The following is a 23,950-nucleotide window of genomic DNA, read 5'->3' as shown; positions in this document are numbered from 1 at the left end:
ATGACTGGAGCTGGATATGTAATGTCTGAAATTCCGTTACACAAATGCACATGTGGAATTAAGTAATTAAGTAATAAAAAAAATACCGTCCCACGAAGCTTAAATTTTAAACTGCTAAGTACCAACTATTCAATTTTATTAAATCTGGATCAAGAAAAATAAATTATAATTACTGCTAAAATTAAACTAAACAAATTAAAGAGATTTTTATTAAACTAAAACAATGAAAATTACTAAGTTTTTCTGTCAATTTTAAGATTTTGGAGCTCTAAATTCACTTAATTCCATTAATAAATTATCTCTCAGTCAATTGTTGAATCTATTTAATTACTAACACATGATTCAATGACATTAACTAGACCCTTCCAGTATCTAGCTAAGCTAATTCCCCTTCTCTGCTAGCTATATTCCTATGCTAAGCAAGTTGGGTGAAATCACTATGATCAAACATATTGGGTTGATTAGGGCATCGGGTATTTTCTTATTTTAGCCTCAAATTAACTAGTTCGTCAATGCTACTACATTTAATCCTAATCTGTTCAATCTAGATCTAAACATTAATTTTCTCTTCCAAGACAAATCAAGATTATCAAATTAATACAACTTTGTGGCCAGACAAGTAGATTAAAAATGCATGGGGTTGAATAAATAATTAACAAGGATCGAAATAATTGAAGAGAGAATAAATTAATTAACTACAAATCAGATTCATTATTGTTTCAAGAAAATATAATTTAATTCATGTTGATTTGAGAAAGCATTACAAGAAAAAAGTTCATAACAAACTTGCATTAAGATAAAGTAAAAAGAAATAATCTAGAGAGAAAAATAATTATTAAATTAGTGTTTAGTGCTCCGGATCTCTTTTTCTTCTCCTCTTAGCCTCCAAGTTTATTTCTTTTACGCTTTTTCCCTCTTTTCTCTTAAATCACGTCACCCCTTATTTTTAGGGTTTTAATCGTTTTGCTCCTCCAAACACAGAAGTGCAATGGAGCAAATTGCTTGATGTTTCAAAATTCTGAAGTGAAGATTGTGCTCCACCACATCGATATTCGGTGGAGCGGAAGACTTCTTTTCACAAATTTTTCATTCTATACTCTAAATATTTTGTTCTTCATTCAAAACCTATAATATAGAGAGAGAAATAATAAATAAATCCAACTAAATCTATAAAAATCAAATAAAACATAATTAATATAAAAAAACTATAAAATGCGCTAAAAACTAAAGTAAATGCTAAAATAACCTCCTAAAACACTATAAAAAAACTATACTAAAACAAGTTATCAATATGGAAAATCAATCTTATCCCCCAAATCACCTTTTTCTTATGGGAGATCGCTCACCTCATCCTTCCCATAGTCTTTTTCCTTAATAAACATGGCTTAAACTTGCAAGATTGTTGGCCCTTTTACGCAACGGGTACAGACACACTTAACCATATCCTTTGAGACTTTCAAGTTGTTTTTGAAATCTGGTCAAGATTGGGAATTTCACCCCAACTTCTTTCTACCTTCAACCTTCCTTTTCAAGACCGGATTGAAATGAACTCTTTAGCAAAATGTTTTTACACCAGGCAAAAAAAAAAAAACCTTAGTACTTGGTTTTCATCTATATTGAGAAATATTTAGTTGGTTGGAATGCTAAAGTCTTTGGAAAGCAGTACAATCCTGATTTGATCATCCCAACTGCTCTTGCTAATGCAACTGAGATATTTTCCATCTCCAATAAGATCAAGTATACAAATAGGCCAAGATTCATCAAAGTGAAATGGACTTCACAAGAGATTGGGTGGTTCAAACATAATTGTGACGGTTTTTCGATAGGAAATCCTGGTTCAGCAGGAGCTGGCGTGGAGCTCTAATTCGAGATTTCCAAGGAAGATGGGTGTCTGGTTGTCATAGATTTCTCAACTATTCTTCAAACACTGTTGCTAGAAATTTGAACATTGTTGATATTATTGTGGAAGTTGATGCTACTACAGTTATTATTAAGAATCAATCTTGTTCAAATTTGCTTTGCAACACCTTGGTGAATGTACTTTGCAAGACTTTATTGGAGACCTTCCAGAATAGTTGATTGCTTTATAATTTCAGGGAGGGAAATAGTTGCCTTGATGTACTGGCTAGAAAGGGCAGCACTCCTAGTTTGCTTTGTAAGAGACTCTTCTAAAGGCTATGTTGTCTATGTCGAGCTTTATGCTCCAGTTTGTTAAAGCCGATATGGCAGGTAGTGTTATGTTTAGAGCTGCTTTTTAATTTATTAATGAACTGCCAAAAAAAGTGAAATCATTGATTAATTCATTAATTTGCATGTTTTAAATTAAAATTTATCAACTTATAATTAATTTCAACTTATATAAATAATAATATTTTATAATCAATTAATAGCATAAACATAAAAGTAGTAATAAATAATTTACAATACAAGATAAAATATTATGCATAAAATAATAAATGATAAAACATAAAAATATTAAAATTGATAATAAAATAGATTTGTAAATTTTATTATTACAATTGTCAATTTTTGATTAATTGTTAACAAAGTAAAATATATGTGTATTTATATAAATATCATAATCTTTATAATATCCAATTGAAATTATATATTTATATTATAATTTATAATTTAAAAATTAACTTACAATTAAATTAAAATTATATATATTTAAAATTATTACATCAAATTAATTAATGATTTTATAGTAAAATATTATAATAATCATATTTTAAACAATTCGAGTGTAAGTAAATATAGAAAAATTAAAATTCAGAATAATTGCATATTTATTTTTATTGACACATTTATTTATATTTTGAATTTAAATTTAATATTGATGTAATATAACGGCGACTATTTTAATTATATTTCTATAAAAATATTTAGAATGGTAATATAATTTGATTGCAATGGCATAACGTTGGATGACTTTGGAAAAAAAATTAAGATATAAAATTAGAAAATTTACAAAGTATATTTTTTTTAAATACAAACAAAAAGATTTGTAAGTTTAGAAAATAAATCCTGAGGTGAAAGATTGAAACTATTATCTTCCATGACCAACTTGTAAAATTATATGATCTGTGATGGTATCATATGTAACATTATTCATACCGCCATTAGAACCAATTTTCAACGATGGTTCACCCAGCAAATACTCAGTCTCTTCTAACCTCGACTCATCGTTGTTTACCCATGGATGATGCTCCAGCATCATTCTCAACCCCTCCAACTCCATTGCGACTTCCTTCATTGTGGGCCTTTCTTCTCCTTTCACTCTTAAGCACCTCCTTGCAAGGCTACCAATTTCCTCAACCATCTCTATCTTTGCTTCATCCACTACGCACTTCTCAAGAATTTGCACCAAGCGATCTTCTTTCAAAGCTGAAATGAAATACATTGCAAGATTTCTGTCCTCCTCTAACCTTTCAAAACAAAGTGCTTTTTGTCCGGTCAGTAGCTCTAGAAGGACTACCCCAAAGCTATAAACATCACTTTTCTCTGTCAGCTGACTTGTCTGCAAGTATTCAGGGTCCAGGTATCCGAGGGTCCCTTGAACCACCGTTGATATCCCGGCTTGGTCTAGTGGAACCAATCTCGAAGCTCCAAAATCGGATACTTTGGCAGTGTAACTATCATCCAAGAGTATGTTGGTAGACTTGACATCCCTATGAATGATTGGTATGGAAGCTGAGGAATGCAGATATGAGAGCACACCTGCAGTTTCTGCTGCTATACGTAACCGGGTTTCAAATGTCAAGGAAGAAGCCTTGCTTTTGTTGTGGATATGCTCAAAGAGAGTACCATTGGTGATAAATTCATAAACCAGTAATGGAACTTCCGTCTCTAAGCAACAACCTAAAAGCTTCACCACATTCCTGTGATTGATTTGGGAAAGCACAACAACTTCATTGATGAATTGATCGATTTGGCTTTCATCAACAACTTGGGACTTCTTAATTGCTACGGTTCTCCCATCTGATAGAGTTCCTTTGTAGACTGTGCCATAACCACCTCGACCAATAATCCTACTTTCATCATAGTTGTTGGTGGCCGTCTCCAGCTCCTCAGCTGAGAAAATTTTAGCCGTTTCAGTGGAAGAGTCCCGCCTGGAGAGTTCTTGCTGCAACATCAAGCCTCCATTTTGTCGAAAGAACTTGTGTTTAAGTTTGATGAGCTTCCACTTCTTGAATGCCCAGTACGACCAAGTGCTACCTGCTATCAATACTGTAATGCCTACGCCAAGCCCTATTATTCCATGGTTGTCATAAAACAATCATCAGAATCCATTTTGAGACTCAGAAGATAAGCATTAAAGGACGCTTAAATAGTATAGCAGAGAACTTGTAAGACTGAAATCGAATAGAACTCCTTACCAACAGTAAGCTCAATTATAAGTGATCCTCCAGATTGATTGGCAACACAACCTGTACCATCTGTTCTTCCATCTCCATGATAACCCTTGGGGCACAAGCACGTGTAATTTCCTTTTGTATTTTCACATATCTTTTCACATTTATTGAGATTTGGGTCTTTACATTCATCTATGTCTGTAAAAGAATAGATCCCATTCCCACCACAATTTCACCAAAAAGGAGCTACTAGTATAACCTCTAACTAACTAAGAGTGTTGAAAATCTAAAGGAAATTGAATTTGTGGAAATAAAGAAATAAAATACCTTGGCAACCATTAGGTAGGTATGGATCTCCTTGATAGCCATCCAAGCACTTGCAACGATATCCAGATCCATTATCCACGTTATAACAAGTGCTATCTCCCTGGCATACATCATCCGAACTCTTGGTCTTTATCGTTTCACACGTCTCGTTCCCGATAAACCAATCAAGCACCATGGGCATCATGGTTACATTTTGCAGATCACGAAGATAATTCGAAGAAAAATTGAAGCTATTTTCTTCAACAACAAAGCCATAGCTGCAGGGATTGAAATCCCAGATACCTTGGTGATTATTGTAGCTTCTTACAGCAATGTCAAAATATCCTACATCTTTAGCAATGGATGTCTGGCAACAGCCTATACCAGAACATGTAAAATTGTCCACATAGTCAATACTGTCACACTTGCTTATGCACCCACTCGTGTATCCCTTGTCGTCTTGAACACCTTGAATGGTTGCTTCAGTATCGCAGCCAATGGCAACGAACTTGTTATCAGTATCCGAGACCCTGAATTTGGACAGCGTGATGGAAGGAGTATTGCTGGAAACTGGGAAGCCCGATTTGTTGTAGCAATCGCGGGCTATAAATTGCATAATCCGCAATTTGCCTTCGACAGTTATGTTTGTCACCTCTATATTGCTTCCTGTTAAGAATGCTCGTGGAGGATCATAGTGAGTCGAATTACAAGCTATGTAAAAATCTTCATTGAGATAACAATCCGTCGTTGTACCAAATGGATATGGGATACTAACGTTCCCACATCTGTCTTGGCAATCGAGCTTGGCTATTGGAGTTGATTCTGCTGCTGCAACTGCTGCTAGTAACAGGCAAACAAGTGCAAGATGCCAAGCTCGTCGTTCATCTCCCATGGAGCGTGTTTTTGGAGGCAAATGCGTGCGTAGAATATTTCTGTTGGCATTTATTCCTGACATATAGTAACACATTGGAAAGACTAATTCTTCAGTCAAAACGTTTATTTGGAGTTGCGTTGATTTGAAAAGAGTTGCAAGATTTCAATGAAACCATCTCCTGACGAGTTTCAGCATAGACTGCAATAAATATATATATATATATATATATATACATCTGAAGTTCTGGTCGTGTGAAAATAAAAATTGTATTTCAGGGCTTGAATATGTATATGTAAATGAAAATAGATTAATGAGGTTTTAAGTTTCATTAGATTTATTGTCTTTGGAATATCAGCCGTGAAACCTTGACTAGTCAACTCTTCAAATGTCTTGTCGACCGGCTCCAGCATATAGCGACCTTCTACCTATCTGGACACATATAAATGGCCGGCCGGCCGGGGCTGTTTGGAATTTTTGAAATGTTTAAAAATTACATGATAAACCGAATTTATCTATGATTGATTTATTGTAAGAATATTAAATCAATATTTATTAATGATAAAAATATAAAATAAAATAAGAATTACGTATGGAGATGAAATTAAGATATTATATCCAAACCCATTATCTAAAATAATAGATTCAATTATAATGAATTCAACATCCCATATATATTTCTATAAAAGAATATAATGTTATATTTTATATTTTTTTGTGAATTTGATCATTATTTTTTTTGAGCTAAAATGGTAATATTTCAAAAGAGTAAAATCATGTTTAAAAATAACAATTAAAAGTTTATGGGTCAAATTTAACTAAAAATGAATAAAGACCAAATTGAAAAAGATGTAAACATTAAGAACTAAATTTATCATTATGTCTTTTTACAAATTGTAAATTAGGATAAAGTTCAAAACTACACATTAGCTTTGGTCTAATTTTGTGCAATTTTACACATAAGATGTTGATTTGATTTAATTTTCACAAACCATTAACACCATTGTATTAGCTTATATCTTTAAAGTTGCTAGAAGGACTAAATCAAACTTTTATCATTTTTAGAGGGCTAAATTGCAAGTTTATCATATATTAAGTTATAATTTTATAGATTTTAAATAAATAATTATAGTTATCCAATATAAAAATAAATTGATATGTTTGTTTAATTAAATGTATACAATTACACCAAATCAAAATTAATATATTAAATTAAATATTAAACCAAACTTGAAGCGTTACAAATCTTAACATCTAAATTTTAGAAATTATATAAATTTGTAATATTGAATAACATTAACCATATGGTTTTTGATTATTTATTGCCGTCCTTGAGAGGCAAACAAAACGTCATTGTCTATGCGTGTAGCTTACAAAACGAGTATCATCCTAAAATCACACCCATGTCATAAATTTTTTTATATTAAATTAATTTTTTATTACTATTTTTAATTCTAATATTAATAAGTTGATTCCTTCTATAAATTCCTAAAACTCTAAACCTTTTAAACCCTAAATCTTAATCTAACATTTTTTCTAATACCATAAATCATAAATCTTTTAAAAAACCATAAACATTCCCTTTAATTTTATATTAATTTTATTTAATTAATCAAATACTAATTAGGGTTGAAATATTATTAAAGAGTTAAAAGAATATAATATTTATTAAAAATGAAATAACACATCTTATTAAATGCTTAAAAATAACATTTTAAGATTATTCTAATATAATTTAAACTCGACCAGGAAAACTATCACTCATTCCATAATTTTAGACCAACACTTATAATAAAATTAATAAATCAAAGACAATTTATTTTAATCAATAAAACGTGATAAAAATAAAATGATATAAAATTAGAGAAGTCGGATTGACAATAACCGCATCTTTGTGTTTATAATTAAAGAGTTTCAATGCTGGCCGCCAAAGAATTACTGTTTCAAAGCTAAGAACTTCACCTATATTTCTAAAACCAATTAATAACAAATAAATTAATCCCCTTTTCATCATTTAACAATTTCAATTTTTTTATATAAGAGATGGCTAAATCAACGTCCTTCACATAGCACGACTTGAACTCGGTTCATACAAGTCTAAACTCAAAAAGCTAAATTTATTTAATCAAACCAACCTCTACGATTTTACTTCTTGTTTCAAATAGATTTTCTTTTAATCAATCTTTAAATATTTTAATAATTATACTTAGATAATATATTTTTAGGTTAAACCATACAATCACTCGATTATCAAACTTTTTCATTTTAAGTACCTAAAATAAAAAAATCAAAATATTCAAATTATGTAACTTGAGTACTTAAAATGTAATTTTTTATCTTAAGTGCCTAAAATGAATTTTTATATAATTAAATGACTATCTATATAATTTACCCATATTTTTAGTACTATATAGTAATCCACATTTGATTAGATCCAAATTATCCTATTTCAAACTCAATCTAATTTGGATTTGGATTGGATGACAAAATTTATCTTTGAGCAACACATATTTATGTAATTCATATCATAAATAATTAAATACGTATTATAATAAAGTAAATATTAAAAAGGTTTAAATTATTGTTTGGGGTTTGAATATTTTTTAAGTTAATCTCTAAACTTGATAATTGTTCCCGTATTGAGGTTTGGACTGAGCAATTGTTCTCATATTATGACTTGAACTCTTTTTTTTCCAAGTTAGTTCCTAAACTTGACAATTGTTTCCATATTGAGGCCGAAACATTAAGGTTTTTAAGGAAATATCAAACCCCAGTTTGAAAATAATTGACAAGTTTAAACCCCAAAAATAAATTTAACCCTATTAAAAAAATATGGTAAATAATACATGACCTTAAATAAAAAATTACAAAATTACAAAACATGAATTGTTTTTTTTAGAAAAATAATATGAGATGATGAAAATAAAGTAATGAGTTAGGTGTGGACAAGTATATTATCATATATAAGCTAAATCAAAACTTGGGTTTGACCATAAATATATCTACTTAAAGATTGAAATTATTCCAATACAAATTAAAAGATAATAGCTAATTTTGGTACTACCTACACACACGAGTTGGATTCTTTATTTTCATAAAAATTTGTTGTTCTTTTAAAAAATTATTATAAATAAAATTTATTTATGATGAAATTTTTCTAAATGTCTTAATTTACCCAACCACATAATAATATATATGTCTTAAAGGATGAATATCATCCTAGCATAGTTCTGATAATTGAAAATAAAGTCCTTTATATAAGCCATTAAGCAAATCCTTCGCATCATTTTTTTCATGTTACCTGGGATTGAGAAAAGAGAGTTAATTTTACCAATATATAGGAGATAATTGCACCAAAAAAGAGAGAAATAATAGAAAATAAATATAATATATAAATTGTTGACATATTTGAAGGCAATGAAAAATTTTGTGGCTGAAACAGCAACTACAATTTTAGGTATTGTTTCATTATTGTACTCGCCTATTTTCAAAATTGGCAAAATTTTTAAACAAAAGCATTAGACTATCTTTTAAAAAAATAATATTTGGACGAGTTAGAGCCCAAAACATGAAGACCAATTGAGTTAAAATTGAAGACTTAAAGATTGATTACTTGCAGATCAAGTAAAGCCATTTTCTATATTTGAAGACCTCAGATTACACCGAGGCTCTTATGGAATTATTATCATATGTTGATTTTTAGCTTTCTTATGTAAGAAAAACTCAAGTAATATATAAACTTAAGTTTTGTCTAGGTTGAAGAGTAACTAAGAGATTGAGAGAGCAAAAAATTTATTCAAGTTAGGAACATTTTATGTCTGCATTATTTTTGTAAGCAATCAAGAGAGTCTCTTGTATTAATTGCAAAACTAAATTTTCGAGGAGGAAGCTTAGTGGGAGAGTGATCTAGCCTTTGTACAATAGTGAGGTCACTAAATTGGTGTGAGTTAGATAATTGTTAAGACTTAAATCATCGATTGTACTATGAGAAAGATAGTAGATCATTGCTCTAGGCAAGGCCTCCTGGACGTAGACTAAGGTCAAACGGCATAAATAATCTTGGTGTTCATCTGTACGTTTTGCACTTTTGATTTTGTAGTTGAAACTATGATCATAGTTACCAGCACTATTTTAGCCATAGTTTCTGTTTACAAAGCAAGTAACCCTCATTTCTACAGTAAACAATATAGTATGATTAAATATGCATATAAAAATAAAAATAAAACTTTTTTTTGCAAAGAATCCGTTAAAGGAATAGAGAAAATGGGAAGAAGAAAATGGACAATAGCTTTTTTTTAACTTTTATTCATACTAATACCCTAAACCAATATAAAATAGGGTTAATTTTGTCTTACTATTTTTTAACTTTTCAATATCTATATGAAAAACTAACTTTCTCATCTTTTATCATGGAAATCACATTGCCATGTTTATAGGAAAATAACACTTAAGGGAAAGTTAGATTCTAAGAAAAGTAAAAAGAAAAAAGAAAAAAAAAGGACATACCAAACATTGGAATCACTTTTCAACTGATTAAATTCCCATGAAAGTGATCACTTGACATCATACCAAAAGCTCCCAAAGTGTTTTGGGAATTTGAAAAGGCCCAAAAAATTTAACCATAAGGTGTCGTGTGGTGGTTGCTCGCCTTGTCTCTTAATCATGTGGATTGGATTTAATCCCCACTCATGTAGGTGGCCAATCATTTATCTCTTCAAAGAGCATTCACAACGAGAAAAATAGTCATTATTGTTAGCTATAAATACTCTCATTTTCACCAAAAAGAGAAAAAAAAACACACAAATTGAAATCTCTAATGGAATGTTAGTATCATATTCATCAAAATAATCTTGAGTTAAGTATTATTTTCAAAAACTGCTTTTTAAAAATATGAGTTAATGGTTTTGAAAAGTTTGATTTAAAATTTAGTTGTTATATTATTGCCAATAAGTACTTTTAAAGAAACAAAATGTAAAAGTTAGACATGATATTGTAAAGTAAAAATATGCATTTTAATTATCTTTAAATCGTTAATATTATAATGTATGAAATATATCAACTTAAATTATAATGAAAACTAAAAAAAAGTTACTATTACGCATTATTAATATTTTGATATATGAAATATAATTTTTTTTTCAAACTAAATTCAGATTGGGCTTTATTAACTAAATTAAAGAATACACAAATTGACCCAGACTAAAGGAAAACCATATGCAAAAGGCCCTTAAAGCTTTGGCCCGAAAAACAAAACAAAAAACTATAGTCCAAACCTTTTAAATAACTGGAATACAGCCCTAAAAATAAAACAAAGTAATAAAATCAGAAACCTCTTGTGTCACGGGGCTAGAGTTTTCTCTTGCGATCCGTGCGGCCTTAGGCGATTCGTTCGTCCAAACTCGCCTAAGTCAGTCTTAACTCAAGTGATGATTCCTTAAGAACTCCTCCAAGGCACCAAATTAAAGAGTGGAAGCAATTTATGCTAAAAGAAGAACAACAAAGAACAACAGAAAGAACGCTCGCAAAGTGTTTGAGTAAATGCTCTTTATTCTCTTATTCACAAAGAATAATGAAATAATGAATGGAGTGAGTACAACTGAGGGGGGCTCTCTATTTATAGTTGAGCTCCCCCAAAACCGACAGTCAAGATACATTTACATCGACAGACAAGATTAGCCATATCCCTTTATTTTAGGGATTTACAAGATATGCCATATCAAATCTAATCTAATCTAATCTTTACAAGATATGATTCCCTCTATCTTCTAAGATTAGTTACCATATCAGCCTAAGTTGCCATGTCTCCATTATCAGGCCAACCAGGCTTCAATCTGACAGGCTTCTCTAATAGCTCTTTGAATCGGGCCAGTTCTCGTGGGCCAAATGATCCCCATCTGAGCAATAGACCTCCATTGGATGCATTTGGTGCGATGGTCACGGGCTTTGAACTGCGGCCCATGACACTTGAACCTATTTAATGACACCGCAAACTTGCCCAATCAGAAAAAGATCTGTTCCCGTCTTTTCAAATCATCTTTCATTTCTTCAATGGGACGTTTCCGGATTTCAATGAAGGCTTTTTCACCAAACCTTTTGATTTCCACTTTCCAGCCTTTTTGTTCTGTAACCTTCATTTCATCTTCACTGTAGTTCTCTCTTCTTTCTTTTTCCTTCAAATTCTTAGCATACTTTGAGACTCTTCCAATCAGGTAAATCTCTTCCTTCTTCTTTAATGTCTCCGTTGCTAATGTATGTGCCAGGCTTTCACTTCTCTTGGAGTGTACTCAAAATAATATTTTATAGATTTATCCAGTAACTGATGAATATCTTGGATACATGCTCCGACCATTGATTTATCATGACTTTTTAGTTTGTACTTCTTTATGATTGATAATGCATCCCCTTCAATAATAATATTTGGCCATTGCATGTTCATACCGATTTGAGTTGTTGTCTAGAAAGCTATTGCTTCGGCGAGAAAAGCTGATACGACTTGATGATGAATCTCTATAAATGATAAAAGAGAGTTTCCTTCACTATCCCTGGCCACAATTCCCACAGCCGATTGACGTAGATTCCCATCATAGGCTGCGTCAAAGTTAACCTTCACAAACTGACCAGGTGGGTGTTTCCACTCTCTGCCTCCTGTTTTAATCTTTGATACTTTTTCTTCCATCCCATTTAGTTAAAAAATATATCTCTTGATAAAATATGCAATCTCTTTCCCAAATCTATTGGTCTTCTCATGCACTATCTTATTCCTTTCTCCTCAGATTGCCCAAAGAGCACAGCAAAATATCCTGCATCGAGTGGGGGTATTCTGTTCAAAAACCCAGGTGAGCCACTGTACAAATTCCATATGAGGTACTTGTAATAACTCCGAGAATGATAACTCTTTCCACACTGTTATTGCCACAGAACACTCGCGAAATAGATGATTTGTAGTTTCTGCTGCTCTGCCACACCTAGAACATATTGTATTATTTAATAGCCTTCTGTATTGCAAGTTAATCTGTGTTGGTAGATAATTCCATGATATTTTCCAGACTGTGATTTTTAACTTAGAAGGTAGATTAAGGAGCCATATATTTCTGTAAAATTTTCTAGATCCGTTTGTAAAGCATAAGCTCTAGGATCAATGCCCTGTAATAGTTTATAGGCACTTCGCACCATAAATTCTCCCGAAGACTCTCCCCTCCAGGCTAGAAAATCATCGTGAGGCTCTTTAGCTAACGGGATGCAGAGAATTTTCTCAGATATCTCCGCTGGGAAGGTAGATTCAATCAGTTCTTTTTCCATTTCCTATTGCTGTCGTCAATTAATTCTGCAACTTTATAGTCGCGCAAATTAGTAAAATGAGACGATAATCTGGAATAATCTGGTATCTAACTATCATTAATAACCGAGATTTCAGTACCTTTCCCCACTTTCCAGCATATTCCATCTGATAGAATACCTTTAGTTTCCCATATGCTCTTCCATGTGAAAGAACTATTATTCCCAATACGCGAATTCAAAAAATTCGTTTTTGAAAAATATTTAGCTTTAAATACTTCTGCAACTAATGAATTTGGATTGTTTAGGATTCTCCAACCTTGTTTAGCTAATAAGGAGACATTAAAACTAACCATGTTCCTAAAGCCCATTCCTCCTTCTTCTTTGGCTCGACACATATACTGCCATTTACACCAGTGAATTCCTCTTTTCCCCTACTCCTTTTGCCACCAGAAATTAGCAAAGATCTTTTCCAGTTTGTCACATAGGGAATTAGGAAGAAGAAAACAGGACATAGCGTAAGTCGGAATAGCCTGAAGTATTGATTTAATGAATACTTCCTTACCTTCTTGTGATAACAATCTGGTACTCCAACCTTTAATTCTGGAATTGACCTTATCTTTTAGATGTTGAAACGACTCCTTTTTACGTCTGTCAACCACATTAGGAAGACTTAAATACTTTTTCATATCCGTTGACCCACTTACCCTTAAGCTTCCTAATACCTCACCCTTTTTTCTACTGATGTATTCGAACTGAATAAAACCGTAGATTTCTCAAAATTAACACACTGGCCAGAACAAACTTCATATTCCTTTAGAATCTCTTTTAGCAACCTCACTCCCTTATTAGTTGCTTCACCGAACAATATACAATCATCTGCAAAGAGTAGATGTGAAATCCCTGGTCCTTTCCTGCTTGTCTTTGCTCCTTTTATCAGCCCCTCTTTCAGTGCCAATCTCATTAATGCCGAAAGTCCCTCGCTATATAATAAAAATAGAAAGGGACTAAGGGGGTCACCCTGACGCAACCCTCTAGAAGATTGAAATATTCGTCCATTTTTTCCATTAATATTGACTGCATAAGTTGCTGTAGAAATGCATTTCATAATTAAATCAACCCATTCTTTTGCAAAACCCATTCGCAGCATAACTTTCTTAAGAAACCTCCACTCGACCCTATCATAGGCTTTGCTCATGCCAAGTTTAATTGCCATAAAACCTTTCTTTCCTATGAGTTTTCTCTTAAAAGTGTGTAGGATCTCGTAAGCTAGCAAAATGTTTTTAAAAATTAGCCTTCCTGGGATAAAAGCACTCTACGCCACATCAATACATCGCCCGATAACCCCTTAAAGTCTATTGGCAATTGTCTTAGCTACAATTTTGTAGATAACAGTACATAAACTGATAGGTCTGAATTTTGCTAAATTCTTGAGATTTTGAGTTTTTGGAATCAGTACAATATCAGTTGAATTGAAAGGGCCAAAATTTTTACCGTTATTTAAAATTCCTAGACAGAAAGTGATAACTTCTTTACCTACTATATGCCAATATTGTTGAAAGAATAGTGCTAGAAATCCATCAGGTCCTGGTGCTTTAGCTGGCCCCATTCCTTTCAAAGCTGAATACACTTTTTCTTCCGTAAAATTTGCCACTAAAACTTCATTCATATCTGGCGTAATTTTTTCCTCAATGCCTGTTAAGAGATGAGATAACTCTCCTACTCCTTTTGACGTAAATAACTCCTAAAAGAATAACGTAGCAACTTCACTGATCTTACATACTTCAGTCGCTTCTCCTTCTCCCGTCTAACTCCAGCCTCGATATAGTGTTTTTTCTCCGACGAGATGAGGCGTACTTATGGAAAAAATTGTGTTCTTGTCCCTACTTTAAGCCAATTCGCCCTTGCCCTCTGTTACCAATACATTTCATCTTTATCAATTTCTAAATTTAGGTGTACCTTAGTATCAATAATCTTTGCCATTATATCGTCATTGCTTTCTTCCTCCATCAACATCTCAAGTTCCTTAGTAAGCCTTTTCTTTAGCCATTTTCACCCTTTTTTAATTGATCCTGCCCATTTCTTTAAATTTGATTGTAGCTTTTCCAATTTCTCCAGTAAAGTACCTACAGATGATTACCAAGATGCTTTAATTTCCCCCTCAAGAGACTCTTCCATGGTCCACCACGTCTCAAATTTAAACCTTGGGTTTCCTACATAAATATTTTCAGTTTTTGTATTAAGAAGAAGCGGACAATGATCAGACATCAAATGAGTTAAGTGATGAATGTTGCCGGTTGGAAAAAGATCCCTCCATTTGTCATTAGCAACTCCCCTACCAATCTTTCTCTGATATTTGTTTTTGGCAAATTTCTCTTTTCCCATGTGAACCAAACCCCTGTATATCCTAAATCTTCTAATTGACATTCTTCTAGGGTCTCTCTAAATGCCTCCATCCGTCTTTCATCTCTTGGTAACCCTTTTTTTTCTTAAAAGAATACATAATTTCGTTAAAATCCCCACTTACAAGCCATGGGTGTCTCTGATCTTGTCTCAATTTCCGTAGCAAATTCCAAGAAGCATTCTTATTATTGACATAAGGGGAGCCATAGAATCCTGTAAATCTCCACTCTTCGTTACCATTCTCTTCCATAACCATTACATCTATATGGTTCTTGGAGAAACTTCTTAAAGTAATTGTGATCTCTCCTTTCCATGCTAAGCATAAACCACCTCGGGAACCTTCTGCATCAACGTCAATTCCATTCTGAAAACCACAACTTCTTCTAACTTTTTCCATACATTGCTTATTTATTTTTGTCTCCATTAAGAAGACTATCTGGGGATTATGCTGCTTTAAAAAGTATCGCAACCTTCTAACTATTCATGGACTCCCCAATCCACGAACATTCCAACTAATGCTTTTCATTGCGTTCGGTTGGCTTGCCTCTTGGCAGCCGCCGATCCCATAAGTAGTTGAACATCGTTCTGTTCCATAGCATTACTCATCACTTCTGATAACATTTCACCATATACCTTTTCTCCATCTTTTTTTAGCCTTTTAGTTCCATCTCCATATGCAGCTTCTATATTACAAATCTCAAAATTTTCTTTAATAGCTTTCCTATTCTTATTACAACTTTCATCCTTTCACTGAGTCATCATTTGAATTGGAGCAATTCTTTTCCAACTTGCCTTCTTAACTAAATTTAAATTAATAACCTGACTACTCCTATTATCAACCATCTGTTCATCAACCATGATTGTAGCTTCTTCCTCCTGTTTCTTCAGTGTCTTCTCTTCATCACTCACTTGTAGTCTCCCGTGTGTCATCCCCATCAAATTATTCACTTCTCCAGTTATTTTATCTTCGATCAACTTTATCTCAGAACCACCTGTATAAGAACGTTGAGCCCTAACCTTCTTTGAAAAATTATTAAATTTAATACTTTCCTTTCCAACTAAGTTTGGTTCTGCTTTTAGTGCCATCGTGTATGGTAGATCCTCTCTGATTTTAATTTTTTCTACAGGATTCAGCAAACTACAATCTGAAAGTCCGTGCCCCACCCTTCCACATCCGAAGCAAAATAGTGGTAATTTCTCATACTTAAAAGAAATCCACTATTTATTCCTATTATCCAATGAGACAAAAATACCTTGTCGAAGGGGTTTCTGCATATTGAGGTTTATTTTAAGACGACACCATTCTCCGCTAATTTCAGATCTGATTACCCCTCCAAAAGTGACACCTATGGCATGTAATAAATCTTTTTTGTCAAATTCTGGTAAACATGGACCTACCTTTAACCAAACCGGTAAGGAGTTAAGCCGAATTTGGGATCTTTCCACAAATTGAGTTAACCTGTCAAATAAAATTTGTAACAACCCGGTTTTGACCCTAATCGGAACAGTGGTTTCGGGACCACAAATTCGAGTCTGAAAAATATTTTAATATTATTTTACGTGTTTATTATGTGTGAATTTACTTGTGTGAAAGTTTCATGAATTAATTTTATTGTTGTGTGCTTAATTTGAGAAAATGGCTAAATCGCATAAAATAAAAATTTGATGGCTAAATATGAAAGTGCTTAATTATTTTTGTCTTTATAATTTGGAGGTTTCATGTTGAAATTTAGCCAATATTAATGGTAGTGGACGGCAATGATGGCTATTATATATATATATTATATTAAATATAAAAGTAAAATAATAATGGTATAATATATTGAAAATAATAAAACTTAAAATAAACAAAGCCATGCATGTTATTTTTCTCATTGCCGAATATACAAAAGAAAAAGAAGAAAAAAATAGCAAGCTAGGTTCGGCACTTATTTTGCTTGATTAAGGTATGTATAGGTTTTAATTTTTAATAATTTTTACGTTTTTGAGATCGTTGCTTTGTGTTCTTCAAAACCCATGTTTTAATTTTGTGAATTGTTGATGATTTTGAAATATGCCATTGATGAATACTTGGACTTTGTGATAGTTGATGATGAAAAATGAAAGAAATGTGATAGATTAATATGTTTTGTATTGGGATTTTTAGTGAAATTGAGTAAATAGGGCTAAATTGTGAAATTAAATTTTTGGGGGACTAAAATGTGAAATAAATGAAATGTGTGGACTAGTATGAAGACAATGAACATTCGGCCCTAGCTTAGTGAGGGAAAATTTTGTGTATTTTGTGTTTTGTGCAAAAAGGACTAAATAACAAAAAGTGTAAATATTAGGGGCAAAATAGTAATTTGCCAAATTATGTGTTTTTGGATTAAATTGAATGTGTTAATAATTAAATTATCTTATTTTGAATATATTTAGATCGAGAACCAAAGAAATCGGAGTTGGATCGGGGAAAAGCCAAATTAGTCGAATAATCGTCCGACTTCGATTTTCTATCTTTCGAGGTAAGTCTATTAGCTATTTAATGTCATAAAAACAATATATAAGTATGTATATGTATTTATTTTTGATGAATTATAATTTAAAGTATATCGGTTGAATAAATTAAAAGTATGATTGGCTTATATGTATTTTCTTTATATTCGAACCTAGAGGTTTATACTTATATAGGTAATTGAATTTAGCTAAAGTGCAAAGGTAAATAAGTATATACATAAATGTTAATGAATCTAGTTGAAGTATAAGAGTTTTATATATATGAGGTTCGAATTCATACACGTATATACATGTATAAATTATTGATTTAATCAAAGATATGTATATGTATATATGTGTACTTAGAGATTCGTAAATATACATAGATATAAGAGTTTTATTATTAAACATGTAAATATACATGTATATATACACTTTTGAATCAATTAAGATGTGTCACTATAAAAGTATATGCGGTTTGAGTGTATATGTATGCATGTATAAGATTTAGTTTTGAAATTTGTTATTAGATGATATTTGCATATGTTAGTTTTGATCATGTATATATATGTGTGTAAAATTTTAATATGTTGGAATGTAAAGTGTATATTATTCAAGAATATTTTAGTTAAATAGTATTATATTTGTAGTAGGATTTGAAGTAAAAGGTTATGCATAAATATGTTCATTGATTTATTGAATTGTCAAATTGGATTTGGTGGTTGAGTTTTATATATATATATATATATTCATGTGTTTCTATGATATAAATTTTGAGTTTCGAGCTGAATATTTAAGCATGGAATTTATATACCTATATAGTTCTAAAATGAGTAATATTTGGGTGAATTGAGTGTTTGAGCTTGGGGCCTAAAATAATTATTGTCAATGAGATAATTCAGACTTTACGTCTAGCAGGCTTGATGCCGGTGAAATGTTTCTGACTATACGTCTAGCAGGCTTGACGCCGGTGAAATATTTCGGACTTTACGTCTAGCAGGCTAATTGCCAGTGTATTGAATCAGGTTTTAAGCCTAGCAGGGTAAGTGCCGGTGAATCTGTTGAAATTGTTTGAATTGTTCAGATTTATGTGTTTGAAGATGTTGTGCATAAACTCGACATAGGTGGTTGATATATATATATATATATATATATATATATATATATTATGGGTGCATTTGGTATAAGAAACTGATGAGTAATCTTATGTGCAATTGGTAATACATATATGTGTAAATATTTGTTTATAAGTAAAAGTTGAATGCGAATGTATTCATTATAGGCATAAATATGAGTTAGGTTAAAAGTTTATGATCGATATATATATATACATGTATAATGAGATATGAAATGTGATTGATAAAGTTATATATATATTCGATTGTATGTGCATGATAAGTACATATATGACTTTGGATAAATGTATGTGGTAAATACATGTACACATTTGGTTATAATATTTGTTAAGCTTATGTATATATGCACTCGACTAATATGTTTAAAGTGTATATACATTTGGTTCTAATATTTGTCATGCATATATGTATATATGCATTCATGATTCATGGTTGTAGATATATGCATAAAATGTATATACATTTGTCTGTTTGGGTGTATTAGATAAATACACATCCTTTTAAAATTTAAACAAATGTTTGATTAGTAATTATAATTGATAATTGTGATTTCAATAAATTTTCTTAAAGAATTATATGATTCTTTTATATGTATTTTAGGTATGCTATAGACTTACTAAGCTATAAAAGCTTACTTTGTTTGTTTTTGCCCATTTGTTTTTATAGATTTTAGAGACGCGTTACGAGCTCGGGGATCATCAGCATAGTCTATCAGACTATCGACTACTTTTGGTATTTTGTTAAATATTTGAACTCAATCTTATGGCATGTATAGGTTTGAGTACGATGTTGATTATATTTTGATTGTAAATTATAAATAGCTATGCAAAAGTAATTTAATTTTCATATTTGTGATCAGTTTGATTTTAAAAATGGTTGTGTTTGTTCAGTAATGTCTCGTAACCCTACTTCGGCGACGGATACGGGTTAGGGGTGTTACAAAATTAGACTCTTTCGGAACAACCATGGTCTTCCCTCCATAATCAACTTTATATCTTCTTCCAGCTCAAACACAATCAAGAATAGATTCTGCCCTACTATTTGAATCTCAAACTTCTTTTTTGTTTTCCACAAACTTTTCATCTGTGCCCTAAAACTTTCCGGGTTGTAAAGCTTCTCTGTCCAACTTGTACAAATCAAGGTTGGTTTCTCATTCGGAACCACCCTCGATCCTTTGACAGATAATTGAATAAGTTCTTCAGTTAGGAGGGAAATCTCATCCCTCTTCTCTCTATCGTCGCCACCGCTTTCCCCCATCCCAAGCCGCAGAAGTTACTACCTTCACTAGGACTCTCGGCAAAGCACTCTTGGAAAACTACGAAATATAAATTTTAAATATTTTTTAAGCAATTAATATAAATTATTTTTAAATTATAAGTTGAATATATAAATCATATTTTGGTATTAAAATCATAGCAAATATAACCATTACAAATTGAAATATAGATTTCTGAAATAAATTTCAAAAAGAAATAACTACATACCTAATACAAATATTACCAAAAATATATTAGATGATAAATAATGGTTAAAAACGTAATTTTTAATAAATTATAAATTATAAAGTTTGTAATTTTTCATTCGAATTTTCTCTCAAAAACTTCACATTCTTTGAAGTGCCTCAACCAAATTACAAACCAAAACCACAAATTGTGGAAAATTTTGGATTGTATAAATTTTGAGAAATTTTAGAGTTTTAAAAAATTGAAAAAATTTTGTGTTAAAAATTGCAACCACAAAACTATTCTTAAACTTTGCACTTCAAATTTCCTCTAAGAAAGCATCAGGCAAATATTTACGGTTTCACGAAACTGGTTTTGGTTTTTGGAGAAGGAGAAATGATTTCATAATAAACTACATAATTCCTTTATAAACTTCACGAAACCCTTCAAAATTTTTCTTCCCCTTTAATCTTTTAACTCAACTCTACATATTTTTTATTAACCATACACGCTTAGGTTTAACCATTTGTGTTTAATTCCATTCTATATCTTTTTTTTTTAATTTTCCCACAATGTTATATTATACACGTAGAATTGATGCTTTGAAAAAATCCACATATTTTCTTTCTATGTTTTAGTATTTACTAAAACTATTAACTACATGTATCATGATAATACAGATGCATAGTTTAAGTACCACATTGGATATTTTATGAAAATATGAGATACCAAATGTGATATTATCACCAAATATAAAAAAATTTAGTAAAATCTAACCCATAGTTTGGAGATTTTTGTGTAATTAACTCTATAATTTATTTTTTTAAAAACATTTTTCTAATTTCAATTTATTTTTTAATTTCTCACAATATTTATAAATTTTATTTTTTAAAAATAAAATTATTTTGCATTCTAAAAAGTCAAAATTGAAAAACTTCTATATTTTTGAGTTTTTTTTACTTTTTTAAAAAAATTGAAGAACTTTTGTTTATAATTTTGAACAAGGAGGAAGCTAGAAAATTGCTTGAGAGGGTCAAAATTATAATTTTATCATTATATTAATATATAATTTCATAAAAAATTAAAAGGCAAAAATCTATCATTGGTTGGGGGGGCATTGCTTGTCCCTTTGCCTTCATCCCTGTTTTTGAATGATTTGTATTTGTGATTTTTGAATTTTGAATTTTATATAATTTTTAAATTATTTGCTAAAATAGCCGAAAACAAAAACTGTGTCACGTTAGCAAATAGCAATAAAAGGTTAATAGGTCAGTTTTCTTTAAATAAAAGAATAGGAGTCAAATTAAATAGAATTATAAAGATTAAAGACTAAATTTATTATTATTTTATATATATATAAGGCCAAAATAAGTATTTAATGACATAATTTTAACAAAAGGGCTATTTCCCCATTATCTAATGTATAGAAATCTGTTTGCTCATTTTTTTTATTAGAGGGGCCAAAATGCGATTTGGAGTATAGTACAGGGGCAGGTATGGTACTTTTATGAAAATTTTGTAAATATACTTTCAATTTGATGGATTAAACTTAGAAAGTAATATTGCAATTCATGTCCTTAAATTTATATAAAAATGCACAAGGACCACATTTCATAGGCTCCCACATCCCATTTCTCTATTAGACTGTGAACATAAAATCATGATGTAATTGTAAAATACATATATACATATTACCATTGGCGTGGAACTGAAATAATTAATCCATCTGCAAATTTATAATCATTTATCGACACGATACATAAATCTAATTAATAAATTAATTATAGAGCTACATATAATATAATATAGAAAAGAAGGTACTATATATACATATATAATTAACGGTTGTGATGAATGGGGTTGGAAGATGAGAGCCATTTGATGAAGCTATGGAGAGTATGAGCGTCAGCTCTGTAGTAGTTTTGGGTGAAATGGAGGAAATCGGACCATGTGAAATCAGGGTAAGCTCTTGGGAGTTGATCACCTTGTACAAGATCCTCTGGGGGTCTCACCACCTTGTCTTCTCGTGGGCAAACAAAGTATACCAATGATTTTCTCGCCCTCTCGCTGTTTACTACTGCCCTATGCAGGCAACTCTTGTATCTCCCATTTGTTAATGCCTGCACACCCACCTTATATTAATTTATTTATTTTTAGACACCACAAACAAAATTAATAAACGGTACATACTCCTATATTTGTATGCTTGGCTATAATATATCTATTTGTAAACTTCCCCACCTACAGCACTTCTTTGTCAACTTAATTATTTGAACAAGTAAATCCTGGTTTACTATTTGTCTATTGCATAGTTGCCGACAAAATGACTAAGGTATCTCATACATACATACATACATGCATACATATGTATGTATGTCCGAAAATCTTGTATTTTTGCTAGCTTCTTCTGTGTTTCGCTCTATGAGAGAATGCATCTCCCAATGTCCCTTGGAAAATATATATATGGGCCAACCCTTTAAAAGACACAAGCATGGGACAAATTAGGGCAGTCCCACGCGAATATTAAAGTTTGTCATGTAACGTAATGATTATGTCTCGTACTAGGAAAAAAAAAACAACTCGAAAATCTAGACGATTTTCCATTGAAAGATTGGAAACCTACCGTGAAGGTCTCACCGATGTTGATTACTAGGGCATCCTGACGAGGTCGAACAATCTGCCATTTGTTGTTTGCAAAGATTTCCAAGCCCCCAACTTCGTCTTGGTGGAGAATTGTTAAAGATGTGGCGTCACAATGAGGACCAGTGCCGAAGGTAAGTCCTGGCTCGGGGCATGGCGGATAATAGTTACATCGCATTATAGACCCACCGTCCTGAAAATAATTTTTATAGTGCAATCGATCAACTCCCAAGCTGATTGCTAGTATTTCCATCACTGCTAGAGCTAAGCTCTTCATTCCTTCACAGTACTTTTGATATGTTATGCTACAAAATGGAGAGCTTTTTTGAGTAAAACTTTGTGGTTTTTATGTCAATAAGCACAAATTAGGGTTAGGGTGAGTGAGTAACTATACAAGAAATTTCTTCAGAAAAAGAAGAAGAAGAAGAAGAGAAACTAACCCCATTTCTTCAAAATCATCTCCTAAACTGGATTTGAACAAGTCTACGACACTGGATTCCTTTGGATTCTCATGGACCCGGAAAGTTAAAGTTTCCTTCCATGGCAAATTCGAAGAGAAACGATCCGAATGTGCACCTGAATAGTTCAAGGTGTTTAATCCAGCAGTAGTGGCCCTTCGAGCCCTTAATTTGTGGCTAAGTGGCAAATGGAAGAAACGATTGAGGTGATAATATGCAGCATTGATGAGGTGGGAATCAACCCCATGATTGATGACTTGAAAGCAACCGTGGGTTAGACAAGCAGCCCTAATGACCTTGGCAGACTGCTGAATCGCCAATTCATCACCTCTAAAGAAGCGTTCAAGATCTACAAGTGGCTCCAACAGCTCTTGATGAGCATTAACTAAATCAACTTTGGGCCAAAGAAATTCTTTGGGGACGTTGGTTTGGTTTTGGAGAAAAGATGAGCCGATAGAAGAATTATGATGGTCGACTAGTGTCTGATCTTGAATCTCAAGCGGAGAGGAAAGGAGATGCGTTGAATCCATTAGGAAGACAGTGTATGTGGACGTAGGGCAAGAAGGTGAGAGAGTTGCATTAAATATAG

The 23,950-nt window shown here is 31.8% G+C and overlaps 2 protein-coding genes across 3 annotated transcripts; both read right to left on the bottom strand.

Moving 5' to 3' along the window:
• Positions 1 to 2,932: 2,932 nt before the first annotated feature.
• Positions 2,933 to 5,730, bottom strand: LOC105765940 (wall-associated receptor kinase 2). Of its 2 annotated transcripts, XM_012585221.2 has the most exons (3): positions 4,683 to 5,729; positions 4,380 to 4,553; positions 2,933 to 4,251 (listed from the first exon to the last, which is right to left on the bottom strand). In XM_012585221.2, the coding sequence occupies exons 1-3, from the start codon at positions 5,626 to 5,628 to the stop codon at positions 3,050 to 3,052; spliced, it is 2,322 nt and encodes a 773-aa protein (XP_012440675.2). In that variant the 5' UTR covers positions 5,629 to 5,729; the 3' UTR covers positions 2,933 to 3,049. The 2 variants fall into 2 exon arrangements, with proteins under 2 accessions (XP_012440675.2, XP_012440677.2); XM_012585223.2 differs by lacking the exon at positions 4,380 to 4,553 and having other exon boundaries at positions 4,683 to 5,730.
• A 16,242-nt stretch (positions 5,731 to 21,972) lies between these two features.
• On the bottom strand, positions 21,973 to 23,950 carry LOC105771071 (gibberellin 20 oxidase 2). Its single transcript, XM_012592476.2, has 3 exons — positions 23,344 to 23,950; positions 22,887 to 23,208; positions 21,973 to 22,383 (listed from the first exon to the last, which is right to left on the bottom strand). Exons 1-3 carry the CDS (start codon positions 23,889 to 23,891, stop codon positions 22,102 to 22,104), a joined length of 1,152 nt encoding a protein of 383 aa, XP_012447930.1. The 5' UTR covers positions 23,892 to 23,950; the 3' UTR covers positions 21,973 to 22,101.

Source organism: Gossypium raimondii, chromosome 5, assembly GCF_025698545.1.
Source record: "Gossypium raimondii isolate GPD5lz chromosome 5, ASM2569854v1, whole genome shotgun sequence".
In the NCBI taxonomy this organism is placed as follows: Eukaryota; Viridiplantae; Streptophyta; class Magnoliopsida; order Malvales; family Malvaceae; genus Gossypium; species Gossypium raimondii.
The sequence above is the reverse complement of the archived record's forward strand: the minus strand, read 5'-3'. Positions and strand labels throughout refer to the sequence as shown.